Here is a 14205-nt window from a genome sequence, read left to right as displayed (position 1 = left end):
GGCTAAGGCAGTAGGATCACTTAAGCCCAGGAGTTTGAGGTTGCTGTGAGCTAGGCTGACGCCACGGCACTCACTCTAGCCCAGGCAACAAAGTGAGACTCTGTCTCAAAAAAAAAAAAATTGCATTCCTTCGCAAGGGCAGTGATCAAAGGTGCAGAATAATCTTTTTGCTGATTGTTTTCTATTATTTTAAACCATAGGAGATGGCTCAGAAAAATTGTCCAGACAAGGGTCATAAGATTGTCCTCACCAGAGATAATCCAAGACCAAAACTGATTGTAGTTAAGCAACAATAGCCTGACACCACAGCATGTGACACCACTCATGTAGACCAGAGCCAGACCACCAAAAACTCCCCTTTTAAATGCCCTGTTTTTCTGCTTAAAGGCAGGATGGTGCTCTTTCAGATGGTAGTCTGCCACCCTCATTTTCCTTTTTCCTCAGACTACTTGTCCTCATTCTTCATTCTCATTGGTTTGGCCTTGGGGACAAGTACCAAGTTTTCAGTAACAGGGTGAGCAAAACTAAAACAGGCAAACATGTCACTTTTATTCTTAAAAATATATCATGAGACTCCATTTCTATTTTAAAAGAAAAACAAATCCAACAAAGTGGCTCATGCCTGTAGTCCTAACACTTTGGGAGGCTGAGGCAGGAGGATTGCTTAAGGCCAGGAGTTTGAAATTGGTCTCAGCAGCATAGTGAGACTCTGTCTCTATTTTTTAAAAATAAATAATTAATTAAAATAATGAAAATAAAAATATATTGTGGAATATTTTTTAGCCTTAAAAGAGAAGAAAATTCTGACACATGCTACAACATGGATGAACCTTAAAAATATGCTAAGTGAAATATGAAATAACTTACACACAAAAGGACAAATACTGTATAATTCCGCTTAAATGAGGTACCTAGAATAGACATAAGCATAGAGACAGAAAATAGAATGATAGTTGCTAGGGGTTGGCGGGAAGGGGAAATGGGGAGTTGTTTAATGTAGTTAAGTTGTGTAGAATTTCAGTTTGTAATGATGAAAAAGTTCTAGAGATAGATGGTGGTGTTGGTTGCAAAACAATGTGTTTAATGCCATTGAATTGTATACTTACAAATAGTAAAAATACACATATAGTGAAATGTATGTGTGTATGTATGTTAACAAACCCATAAAGGAAGTGTTTTTCTAGACTTAGTTGCTCGCCACACAGAAAGCCAATTACTGAGACAATTAGGATTGTCAAGGAAGAAAGGAAGTTTATTGTGAAGGACATCAACTGGGAGGCAGAAGGACTGCCTAAAATCCACCTCTCCAACTGATGGGGTCGGGGGTTTTGTAGAGGTGAAATGAATAATGTATGAAGTGAGTAAGCATCAATACATGTTTGGGGTGTCATGTCAGGCACACAAGTGCAGTGAGAAATCACACTGGCACGTACATTGCATGACCAAAAACTGGTGGATAAGCCCCTCCCACAGAGTATTTAGTAGTATAAAGAATGAGGTATTAATATTGGTCATCCTTTTGGTCTTGTGCCCATGCAGGTTGGGGGAGTAGGTTCCTCAGCAGGTCCTTGGGCTAGATTCGTGGTGGAATGCCACTTATCTTGACTTCTCTGAACAACTGGGTAGTGTAAGGGCTTGTGGTTATCCTGTTATTGTAAGGAGGGTCTGCTGTTTCTGAAAAACAACTCAAAAGGAAGGGGATCAGCAAAACAGAAAATTACAAAGTTCTGGTCAACAAATCTTACCGGCCTGGGAACTGGAAACATAAGAGAACTACAAAAGGCATTGTTGCTCATGGAGCCAGTTATATGTACATATATGTATGTGTGTGCATGTATGTATTTATGTATATAACCTGTGTCAGACCACTCAGGTCAGAATGCCTTTTCCCCATAGCCCAGGCTATGCTCTTTGTACTTACAGCGACTTGGTAGAGAGGGGTCAGGTGGGGAGAGGCACATCTCTCTCTCCTTGACTTCCATAACCGTCTGACATTTTAACATCTGATTTCTACCTCTAGATGCTCTCCAAGTGCTGGGTCTGAGTAAGCAGACCTTTTTGTTTTTAACCGTAACTGTTACCAGAAGAAAGGAAACATCTGGACACCGAACCTCATGCCCCTGACACCTAACAGGTTGGATTTCCTGCCTTGTTCACACATTTGGGGTGGATCTTGACCTACATTCGTTTTTAAGTCACAGAAATGACAGTCTGCAGCAGTATTTAGTAGTAACTTTTGTTTTCTGGCTCTACCTGCTTTCATTGAGTTTATCTTACCCAAAAGAGAGGGTCCTGAAAATTAACGTGTAAATGGAATTTGGGGTAAGACAAATATTTTAAACGGCATCTGAAGAAATCGCAGAAACAGTATTCTTGAACAGTGACTAACTCGTCCTCTGTTTCAGTGCTTCTCAAACTTTTTGGACCCCAAACTGCAGTAAGAAATACACTCACACCACCCCAGTACAACATGCATATGTTACGACATGGGACACATTCTGAAATTTTTTTCCGAATCTCTTCCTGTAAAGATGCTGGTTGCAAACCGCTAAAATTGATTTCATGACTCCTTCATCAGTCTCAGCTTACAATTTGAAAACACTAATACCCATCTAAATAGTTTATTAGTCGGGATGTTTCTGTTTCTATTCTACTTATTTGAGCCTATAACGCTGCATAAACTGCCTACACGTCGCATCCTGCCTAGTGGAGAAAATCCAGTCCCTCTGATAAGCATGGAGAAGCAGTTACTGTTCTAGACTCTGTGGTGGGAAAGTAGTAAAGGAAAAGTCACCTCAGCTTTATGTTTCTGCTGCCAGCATTGGGGACTGATAACCTCTGGGTTTCCTCAGACCTAGAAATTAACCTTCCCTCTGTGGTAGTATTTTTGAGGGAGTGAAACAGGTTTTTTTCAGCTCTTTCTTCCCATACCCCTTCTGAGTTCTTTTAGTTGTTTTCTTTTTTTGCCTTCTTTTTGCATCACTTCCTTTCTCTCAGTGACTCTTCAAAAAGAGGTATTCAAATCTGCAAAACAATTAAATTACTCAAGACTCAGATCTAGATCTTCCTTTTAAGTTGATGTTCTCTCAACTAACCACCTTCAGCACAGCCAAACAAGGGACACCAGGAAAAATTTAGAGTGAAGGATGCACAAGAAAAGGTAGGTATTAACAGAAGAAAGGGACAGAGGCAACTTAATATCGGTTGGTATTGGCTGTGGGAACCGGCTATTCCCTTTCGGCAGGGCTTTCTGCTAGGCTGACCGATGCTGGGTGGCAAAGCCAGCCAGCGCCTCACCTGGCGCTTTGAACCCTGCGGCAGCTGCAGGTCCAGGGGACGGGGAGGAATTGCGCCTTCCTTTCGCTTTCTCAGGCCACAAACCTGACACCTGAGGCCAGAACTACACTTCCCACCACGCAGTGAGGCAGGAGGAAGAAGGGGCAGAGAGGTCTGAAAAGAAAAAGCAGGAAAAAAAGAAAGCATTACCGGCTTGCTAGCCAGGGGTGAGAGACAGCGAGGCAGGTAAGCAACAGGTGGACCAGGAAGGCGAAGGCTGCAGGTTGCAGGACGGAAGGTCGGCACCCGGATGGACGCTGCTTGTTTCTCAGCAGGCTGAGTTAAAGGGGGCTTTTGTGAAAGTCTTTGGGAGTGGCGGGGAGGGGTGGCGCAGGCAGGGAAGACGTGGAAATAGGATCTCAGCTCAAGTTACAGTGATAAGGCACCGGAAGTGGAATGACTTTATTTAGTTGAAAAGTCAGAGGGGGGAAAAAGTGGTTTGATTATGTCTCTTGTCTGCTGGATCATTTAGCCATATGTGATTTCAGAGGCCTCCACAAGAGGTATGGAATCCTGCTTCATCCCTTTAAAGGCCTGGGTTTTTACTTGCAGACTGGATATTTGTGTGCATTTGACTTTGTATGATGATATAGACTTGCCCTTTTCTATGGCTTCAGAGAGAACCAAAGAGTAAAACGGGGGGAAATGAAGAAGGGTGTTACAGCGCAGGAGTGGTTTGCAGTGCATCGCATTTAATCATCAGATGGGGTACGGTTTCAGTTACTTACACCAGCTATTTGATGAACAGACCTAAGACAATATCATATGAAGAGCAGTTAAAGTGACTGGGGACATTTGCCTTGAGGGGATATGCTTGCTGCTCCAAATGTCTGACGGGCTGTCATGTGGAATGGGAATTTGACGTGTCCTGGCAGAGTGAGCATAGCACTGGGCTCCGCAGATGCAAACCCCAGGGAGGCAGGTTTCAACCCCACAGAAGGGAGAGCTGCCCAGTGCAAAGTGGCATTTTTTTCAGGTGGTAGTGAGCTCCTTGTGAGCAAAAATATTTAAGCATAGGTGGATATATAAGCAGGGCTGCTAAAGGTGGGAATAAAGTTTCAGGTGGGGAATTGTGTTGATTACTGTTTTCCAAACCTGGATGGTCATCAGAATCACCTAGGGAGGTGGCAAGAGAGTGAGAGAAAGAGTTTTTATTTTTGTTTTTTTATTGTTTTTAAAAAAAACACTTCTGGGGTGGGCTCCAGGAATGTATTTTTTAATGATCTCCTCAGATATTTCTGATAATCTGTTTAGGAAATACTGTCATAAGAAACAGTGACATTATTTCTAACCTATGGCAAAATATGCCATAACGTTTTTTTTGGTAAGAAGGAGGGTCTCATTATGTTGCCCAGGCTAGTCTCAAAATTCCTGGGCTCCAGCAATCCCTGCTTTGGCCTCCCACAGTGCCTGGCTCTCATAACATTCTAACCCAGTTTTAATTTTGAATCTTCTCAAAATCCTGACTTCCTGGTCAAGAAAAATTAGATGCCAACCAGAATAAAAATGCAGCATCACTCATCCCCAAACTGACTTAACAGTCAAATCTTGTTGGTTCTTGTTACTGGTTGCCTGAGCTGTCAGTCTTCTGGTAGTTCTTCTAGAAGACTCCCCATGTGAGATCGACGCAGGCATCAACACAGGCAGGTCCTCCAAAGGCAGTTGAGTCAGTGTTGTGGCCATCTCCTCACCATCCTCCTGCTCTCTGGGCACTCTGATGGAGCATGGGGCACCTAGGCTCCAGGACTAGGGTTTCATCAATGCTTTTATCTGATAGTGACTGTCTACTGGGCCCACTAGAGAATGACAGTAGAACCTCTTCATTCTGCGGGCACCTCTAAAGTAATGTCAACACACCTAGGGCAGGTGTGGGCTTGTGGGGGCAACTCCCCTGTGCCTGACCAGTCATTAGCATCTTTCTCCCCTGAGGATATCAGTACTGTGTCTTGTCTTCTTCCACTGGATCCCCAGTGCCTGGTGGCTGGTAGGTGCTCACTAAAGAGAAGCTGAATTCCTTCCTTTCTTCCTAGGTCTTTTCTAGGTGGCAAGAGCCATGCAGTTCTCCAGCTCAGCCAGGGCAGAAGATGAGAACTTTGACTATTTGTTCAAGATTATCCTCATTGGGGATTCCAATGTGGGGAAGACGTGTGTGGTGCAGCATTTCAAGTCTGGGGTCTACACCGAGACACAGCAGAACACAATTGGGGTAGATTTCACCGTGCGCTCCCTTGAGATCGATGGCAAGAAAGTGAAGGTCAGAAGGGCACCGGGGCTGGTTCCACATCTTTCAGCCAGAGTTTTCAACTCGGGAACACATGGCTGAGTGATAGAAGATGCCAACGTAAAACATGAAAGGAATCATAAAAGTGCCAAAAGAAAACAAGGGAGTATTTATTTTTATGATTGTGGAATGCGAAAATCAGCCCCTTAAGACACGACATGACCCCAGAAGCCACAAGGGGAAATATTGTTAAATCTAACTATAAAGGCCAAATTTATTTACACATTTCTATGTAACCTATATAAAGGTCAAATTTTCTACATATTCAAAAGATGCCATAAACAAAATCAAAAGATGAATGATAAACTGGAAAGAAATATTTGCATATATGGAACTGACAAAGGGATAAAGGATAATTTCTTTTCTTTTCTTTTTTTTTTGAGACTGGGTCTTGCTCTGTCGCCCCTGGCTGGAGTGCAGTGGTGTCATCACAGCTCACTGCAACCTCAACCCTTCCCGAGCTCACACAATCCTCCTGCCTCAGCCACCCAAGTAGCTAGGACTAAAGGTGCATGCCACCACACCTGGCTAATTTTTTTTTTTTTTTCTACAGATGGGGTCTGTATGTTGTCCAGGCTGGTCTCAAACTCCTGGACTCAAGCGATAGTCTTGCCTCAGCCTCCCAAAGTGCTGGGATTACAGGCATAAGCCACCACATCTGGCTGGGATAATTAATGTGAAGAGCTTATAAATATCTAAGAAAAAAGACCAACAACTAAATTTAAAAAGTTGGCAGTTCACAGATTGGACAAAACTGCTTTTCACAAATTATATGAGAACTAACACATAAATACATATAAAGATGCCCATCTTCAGTCTTAATTAAAGAAGTGCAAATTAAAATAACAGTGAGATACTATATCTTTTACCAATTTGATTAGAAAAGATTGGGCTGGGCGTGGTGGCTCATGCCTGTAATCCTAGCACTCTGGGAGGCCGAGGTGGGAGGATCGTTTGAGAGCTTAGGAGTTCAAGACTAGTCTGAGCAAGAGTGAGACACTGTCTCTACTAAAAAAAAAAAAAAAAAACAGAAAGAAATTATCTGGACAACTAAAAATATATAGAAAAAATTAGCCGGATGTGGTGGTGCATGTCTATAGTCCCAGCTACTCGGGAGGCTGAGGCAGGAGGATCGCTTAAGCCCAGGAGTTTGAGGTTGCTGTGAGCTAGGCTGACGCCACGGCACTCTAGTCCGGGCAACAAAGTGAGACTCTGTCTCAAAAAAAATGAAACAAAACAGAAAAGATCTAAAGGTGTTGGTGAAAATGTAATAAATGGATCTCACTTGGGATTTCGGGAATCCCAAACAGTTTGGGAAAAACAACTGTAAAAAGACATTTTGGAGACTATCAGGAAAATTTTCATATGGTCTGGTTATTAGATGATAACAAGGAATTGTTAAAAAGTTTATTATCAGTGATAATGGTACTGTGGTTATGAAAGAAGTGTCCATTTATGTAGGGATGTGTATTGATGGGAGTCCAGATGAAATGACATGAAGTCTGGGATTTGCTTTAACACAGTATCTCAAAGAAATCAGCAGAAAAGGCTAGACGAAGCAAGTGGCAAACATCTCAATAATTATTGAATCTGGGTGTACAAGGGTTCGTTTTTCTATTCTCTCTAGTTTCGTGTATGTTTGCAAACTTTCGTTTTAAAAAATAAATTTTGTATAAATAGTGTGAGAGAATAAAGAAGATGACACCCTCAGTGTTGGAGGGTGTATAAATTGGTGCTACTGCTTGGGATAGTAATTTGGAAGGTGTTATTATGAGGAATGCCTACACATAAACAGTTGGAGCGGTCCCTTAAAATCAAAACACTTCAGCCAATGCTTTGCCCGTATTCACGCCAATAGGCAGGCCCCCAAAATCTGGCACAAGGGATGACTGAGGTGAAAAGTCAGAAGAATACAAGACCCCAGGATAAAAGGGGTCCACTTCTCTGAGGGAAGTGTCCCTTAGGTGGCGGTTCCCAAACCTGAAAGGACAGCCAGATCACCCAGGGAGCAATGGAAAGAATGTTCCTGCGCCCCACCCCAGACCTACTGAGTCTGAATATCAAGACGGGAGACCCGGGAAACTGTATTTTTAAGATGCTTCAGGTCAACGAGTTCCTATCACGCACGGGAATTCCTGGTGTGAATCTCTTTCCTGTCCTCTCCAGATGCAGGTGTGGGACACCGCTGGCCAGGAGCGCTTCCGCACCATCACCCAGAGCTACTACCGCAGCGCCCACGCGGCCATCATCGCCTACGACCTCACCCGGCGGTCCACCTTCGAGTCCGTCCCTCACTGGATTCACGAGATAGAGAAATACGGAGCAGCTAACTTGGTCGTTATGCTGATCGGTAGGGCGTTGTCAAAGTGTTTAACTTTTCTTTACTCCTCCCTGCCGATGTTTTCGATGGCAGTAGAAAATGATATCTTAAAAGTGCAAGCAGTGGATGGGACCTCAGAAAGTGCCTCGCTCAGAAATTCCCATCAGATTCACTTGAGAGTGACAGTGGGATGGTGTGAACTTGTTAAAAATACAGATTTCAAGGTCCGCCCCCTTGAGATTCTCACTGGAGAGATCCAGGAAGGGGTCCAGGCACCCCAGTGCATTCTGTGCCCCTGGGCTGTGTGGACAGCACAGGAGGAGGTACTGTTGAAGTCTGATGTTAGCAAGTCAAGTGGCTCCAAATCCCAGGAAGCCATTAGGATGAATGGCTATATCCTGGCTATATCCTTGAATGACTACTTACGCCCTTTTGGAGCCTAAGCAAATATTAACAACAAACTAACGTCAAAATTAACAGAAACTTCGATGACACAAAGTAAATGAACAGCTTGGAACATGAGCAATCCTACTGTACATTTAGAAAAATGTAATGTTTCTTCCACTTCTCTGTAGTTTTAGTTTTGCACGCAGGCCTGGCTTGTCCTGGCTCATAAGTACACTACTGTTCACCGAGTGCCTGCTTAATTGTGGCAACTTGGTTTAGGCTCTCGCTACTCCAAGTTTGGTCCACGGACCAGCAACATCAGCATCACTTTGGAGTTTGTTAAAAGTGCAAGGTCTCAGGTCCCATCCCAGAGCTGCTGAATGAGATTCTTCTAACAGGATCGATCCTAGCGCAATTCACATGCAAGTGAAAGTTTGTAAAGTGCAGGTCTGGACAGCTCTGAACTTTGGAGTCAGGCAGATTTAGGTTCAAATCTCTCTCTCTGTCCTTCCTGTCTGAACTTGGGCTTTTTACTTACTCTCTAAATGTCTGCTTCCTCATCTGTAAAACTGGTATTATAGTGCCTGTTCCAAAGGTACTGTTGAGTTGAAAGGATTAAATAAGGTAACATATATAGAGCATTTACAGTGCTAAGAACTCAGTAAAAGGAAGCTGTTATTTCCTAGTAGAGCAAAGAGAGCTCTGCCGTGATATACGGGGGGTGCTGGGTGGGCAGGCAGGGGCAGCCTGTGACCTCCAGGGGCGGAAGGAACCCCAGCAACGGTAGCTTTCGGAGAAGGGCAGAGCAGGTGTAGAAACACATCCCACGGAGGGAATGAAGCCGTTCTAAGCCACGCGAGGCTTCCCCGGGAATGGGGACTGGATCTGCCTTTCCGTTAGATTCCCACGTGTCCCCAGGAGGCACTGGAGGCAGCTGCTCCTCAGGGCCTCTAGGCCTGCGTGGAAAGCTGCCCTGCCTGGCGGTGCTCCCCCGGACCTGTCTTCCCAGGCAGCACCCTGTCCCCGGCCCAGCCTCCCAACTGGCTCTGCCAGACGCCCGCCCTTAGCTACTAATTACTCTGGGGAAACAGATGGGTAACGAATGCCAACACCCTGCAGGGCTTAATCTCACTATGTTTTCTTGGTATTTACGCCCCAGTCTGTCTTTCATAACAACCGTCTCTGCCCCACTTCTTAATTGGTTCTGGAAGTGCCCCCAAAGGTAATCTGGAGGTGCCTCAGTCTTCCAGTTTCTGAGGTGTCTGGTCCCAAGGCCTCCTGTTTTCTCTCGGCGGCCTCCTCACCTGAACCCGAAAAAGTTAACTGTGGTGCTCCCTCACAGAAGTGTCCCTGCACCTTTACTACATTTTCCCTATTCTGTCTCCACATTTCTTCATGCAAGTGTCTCTTTCTGTCTCAAAAGTTTACCCGCAGCCCCTGGCAGCCACTTCGCCCCCATATGGATGATCCACTGGGCACAGTTGATTTGTGCCACACCCTTCCTCTGCCAGCCCTTCCCGGGAGGACCAGCTCCTCCATAATGTCCCTGTTTAAAATCCTCCGTGATGCCAGATGTGGTGGCTCATGGCTATAGTCCCAGCTACTCCAGAGGCTGAGGAGGCAGGATCTCTGGAGGCCAGGAGTTCAAGACCAGAGAGCCCATCTCTGCTATAATACCAGAAATTTAAAAAATACATCTTTTTATTTTTCCCCATTGCCCTCAAGAAAACACACGAATTCCTCAACATGGCTGATGAAGCACTTGGTGACCGAGCCCTGCTTTCTTCCTGGGTGTGGCTGGCTGCCTGCCTTTCTCTCATCCCCCTCTGTTCTGGTCTGACCTCTCAACTCCTTTATACCCTCCCTCCGAGTAAGGGCTTCAGGAGCCAGCTTCTTTCTGTAGGTTATACTGGATATTCTGTCTCCTAACTTTCTTCAGCCTCTGATATTTGCCCCTTGGGATCTCAGCCTAAGTTTCCACTCAAACTCCTATTCTATTTACAGATTTGCAATCTCTCAACAAGAACCCTGAGACCCAAATATTTCAGAGTTTGTCAGACTTTAGAAGCATGCATTCTATGTTACGTAAGGCCCACAGCAGGATCCAGACCGAAATCCATGGCCAAATACATTACTGTCTATGCAGTCACGTGTATGGATAGTCATATAAAGTGGGTTGAATAAAAACTTCAAATGGCCAGTTAGGTCAGATTTCATTATCAAATGAATTGCCAAAAATCTTAGGGGTTTCAGAGGTTTTTGGGTTTGGGGATTGCTGATAAGGGAGTGTACACCTGTACGACTGACAACTTATGCCATTCACCTGGTCCTTAGTGTGTATCATTTTGTGGCCTTTCTCTGATTGGTAAGTTCTTGTATCGCTGTTCAACGTTCTGCGTGTCTCTCTTGCCTCCCTAACGAGATGAAGAAACCCTTCCTAGGGGCAGAGGCCGTCCGTCTCTGGGTGCCGACACCATACACTTAGCCAGCGTCAGCTTCTTTCCCTCCCTCCGGGCGCTGGGCTCACCCAGGCAGGCCTGTGGATTGGCTATGGCGGAGGGGCAGGTGGGCGGAGCGGGTTGTAAAGTTGGAATCCACAGGTCAGGGAGGGATGTAGTGGTCAGGCCAGACCCTTACCTCATCCCTTCCTCCACAAGGGGCTCTCATACCTTTCCTCTGGAAGCAGCACATGGCCCTGAGCTTCAACCTCCCTGGCTACAAACAGGCATATAGTTCTTTGGAAGGTGCGTACCTGTATGAGTCTCTTGTGGCTGCTGTAACCATGACCACAAGCAGGGACGCTGACAACAGCAGAGGTTTGTTCTCTCACTGTTCTGGAAGCCACAAGTCTGCAATCAGTATCACTGGGCTGACATTAAGGTGTCAGCAGAGCCTTGCTCCTCTGGAGGCTCTAGAGGAGGACCTGTTCCATGCATCGTTGAGCTTCGGAGGCTGTCAGCATTCCTGGGTGTTGTCTGCCTCTGTCTTCATACCACTCTCCCCTCCCTGTGTGGGGTTAAGACTGCCTCTACACATGATGGCATTTAGGGCCTGCCTGGCTAATCCAGAATAACCTTCCCAGAGATTAGAACCTGATCTATCTGGGGACCAGTTTTCAGCCTACCGCAATACCAAGTGTGGTAATGTCCACTGAAAACATTCTTGGATTTAAACTTCTTTGGAGATCGTCTAAGTCCAGCTGTGTCACTGAGCAGGTTGTTGGCTGTGACTATGGGAAAGTTGTTTTTAATCTTTTTTTATTAGGACATACTAACATATATAAAGTACACATCAGGCCAGGCACGGTGGCTCACACCTGTAATCCTAGCACTCTGGGAGTCCCAGAGGGGAGGATTGCTTCAGCTCAGGAGTTCAAGACTAACCTGAGCAAGAGCGAGACCCCATCTCTACTAGAAGTAGAAAGAAATTAGCTGGACAACTAAAAATATAGAAAAAATTAGCCAGGCATGGTGGCGCACGCCTGTAGTTCCAGCTACTCAGGAGGCTGAGGCAGTAGAATTGTTTGAACCCAGGAGTTTGAGGTTGCTGTGACCTAGGCTGACACCACGGCACTCTAACCCAGGCAACAAAGTGAAACTCTGTCTCAAAAAAAAAAAAAAAATAGAAAAATTAGCCAGATGTGGTGGTGCACACCTGTAGTCCCAGCTACTTGGGAGGCTGAGGCAGGAGGATCACCTGAGCCCAGGAATTCGAGGCTGCAGTGAGCTGTGAGGGCACCACTGCACTCCAGCCTGGACCACAGAGTGAGCAAGATTTGAAGGAAGAAGAGGGAAGACTGAGAGAGACACTCCTGCACCTTGACAAACTCAGAAGGGAGGAATGACAGTCCATGCAAAGAATGCAAGGGCTCCACTATGCCAGCCAATAACACACACACCTCGGCCCATTCCTCACAGTTCCTAAAGATCTTCCAGAACAGCAAATGAAGAAAATGGCTCCGTTTCCATTCATTAATGGTTTAATTTTCAGGAAATTTGCCCCTCTTACTATTTGTGAATAATGCATGCATGCCCATTGCAGACCAAAATGCTCTTGTTAAAGTTCATTTTGAAACAATCAGATTAAGTTACTCAGTGCGATATCTGCTTATGTGTTACTTCCAGGAAACAAATCTGACCTCTGGGAAAAGCGGCACGTCCTGTTTGAGGATGCCTGCACGCTGGCTGAGAAATACGGCCTCCTGGCCGTCTTGGAGACATCTGCCAAGGAGTCCAAGAACATAGACGAAGTCTTCGTGCTCATGGCCAGGGAGCTGATCGCCCGCAACAGCCTGCACCTGTTCGGGGAGAGTGCCCTGGGCAGCCTCCCCCTGGACTCCAGCCCTGTTCTGATGGCCCAGGGGCCAAGTGAGAAGACCCACTGCACCTGCTGAGCATGTTCACGCGGCCAGTCTCGCCCACCAAAGAGGCCATCTCTGAAACAAAAGGTAGCCAGAAAGCCTCATGTCTCCCGAGCTGCGCCTCAGACCCAGGTGCAGTCTCACTGCTTGTCCCTAATCCTTCCTGCCTGGTGGGGCAGCACCCACGAGTCATAGCCTGACTCTGAGGAAAGCTGACGTCGTCATTTTCCTCGGTTCCTGGTGAAACCAGGCCTGCAGGCATGGGCGTGGGAGGACGAGCTGTGAGCTTCTCCCCTTTCCCTTTCTGTCTCCCCAGCACTTTCCCTGCTTCCTACTGAATTTTGCTTCTTGCCTGATGGAAAGAAGGGAGGAGGGATATCAATCAAGAGGTGGGGAGAATGTCTGGAATGTTCTGGAGCAGTTTGAAACAGTGCAAGCAGGGAGGATGGGACAAGAGCCTGCAATGAGAAGCCAAGATGCTATTGTCACTTTGTTTCCTGGCGTTCACTCAGGTGTTCACTTTGGGGAGCAAGGCCTTTTGACATAAACACTGGACATGCCATCTTGCCAGACGGTCAGGAACCCTCTCATGGAGTTAGAATTGGATTTCACTTTATCCGAGTGGGGCTGATTTGGCCACCCTTCTGGGGATATAAGAGATGCCTACAATTTTTCTTTCTTTCTTTCTTTGGGGGTCAGGGGACAGAACAGGCTCTCGCTCTGTCACCCAGCCTGGAATGCAGTGGCACGATCATAGCACACTGTAGAACCTTGAATTCCTGGGTTCAGGTGATCCTTCGCTTCAACCTCCCAAGTAGCTGGGACTATAGACATGAGCCACTACACCTGGCTATTTTTTTAAATTTTTGTAGAAACGGGTCTCGCTATTTTGCCTCAGGCTGGTCTGGAACTCCTGGGCTCCAGTGATCCTCCTGCCTTGGCCACCCAAGTGCTAAGATTACAGGCGTGAGCCACCATGCCCAACCTACAATTTTTAAAACATCAAATTATCTGCTGGATCACAAATCATTTCTGAGTTGAAATTAAATTGGCTCATACATGAATATCAAACCAGTGTTGCACTGCCCTTCTCCAAAGTGTGGCCAGAGGGCGGCTGGAGCCTGCTGGGGGCAGGGTAACCCCAGCTTTCAGAACTAAAAACATAAGAAGAGACTAGAAGGCATTAGGCACCCCCATCCCTGGGTCTGTGTTAGGGGACTTCAGGGCAGGTGGCAGGTAGTGGGCAAGGGAGCCCCTTTGGGCCCTGAGGTCTGGGCCCACTGGGAGCAGTGGACGTCCACCTGGCAGGACTCCAGGAGGATGAACCCTGCTCACTGCTGTTTACTGGGCTGCCCTGAGCGTCAGAAGTTGTGCAGGGCCCATGGGGAATGAATGATCCCTTGGTTGCCAACTCCAGTGCAGGAGAAAAGTGCCAACTGCATTCTGGCACTCTCCCCTGACACCCTCGGCCTTCCCGTGTCCTCTCGTCCGCTCCATTCTTGGCATCCCGGGCTGGCATTA

General features: G+C 46.3%; 1 protein-coding gene across 2 annotated transcripts; it reads left to right on the top strand.

The window, feature by feature from the left end:
- The first annotated feature begins 3025 nt into the window (after positions 1-3025).
- On the top strand, positions 3026-13473 carry RAB19 (RAB19, member RAS oncogene family). Of its 2 annotated transcripts, none has more exons than XM_045565281.1 (4): positions 3026-3160; positions 5367-5590; positions 7784-7967; positions 12449-13473. In XM_045565281.1, exons 2-4 carry the CDS (start codon positions 5390-5392, stop codon positions 12715-12717), a joined length of 654 nt encoding a protein of 217 aa, XP_045421237.1. In that variant the 5' UTR covers positions 3026-3160; positions 5367-5389; the 3' UTR covers positions 12718-13473. The 2 variants fall into 2 exon arrangements, with proteins under 2 accessions (XP_045421237.1, XP_045421238.1); XM_045565282.1 differs by lacking the exon at positions 3026-3160 and adding an exon at positions 3291-3522.
- Positions 13474-14205: the final 732 nt, after the last annotated feature.

Source organism: Lemur catta, chromosome 11 (assembly GCF_020740605.2).
Source record: "Lemur catta isolate mLemCat1 chromosome 11, mLemCat1.pri, whole genome shotgun sequence".
Taxonomy (NCBI): Eukaryota; Metazoa; Chordata; class Mammalia; order Primates; family Lemuridae; genus Lemur; species Lemur catta.
The sequence above is the reverse complement of the archived record's forward strand: the minus strand, read 5'-3'. Positions and strand labels throughout refer to the sequence as shown.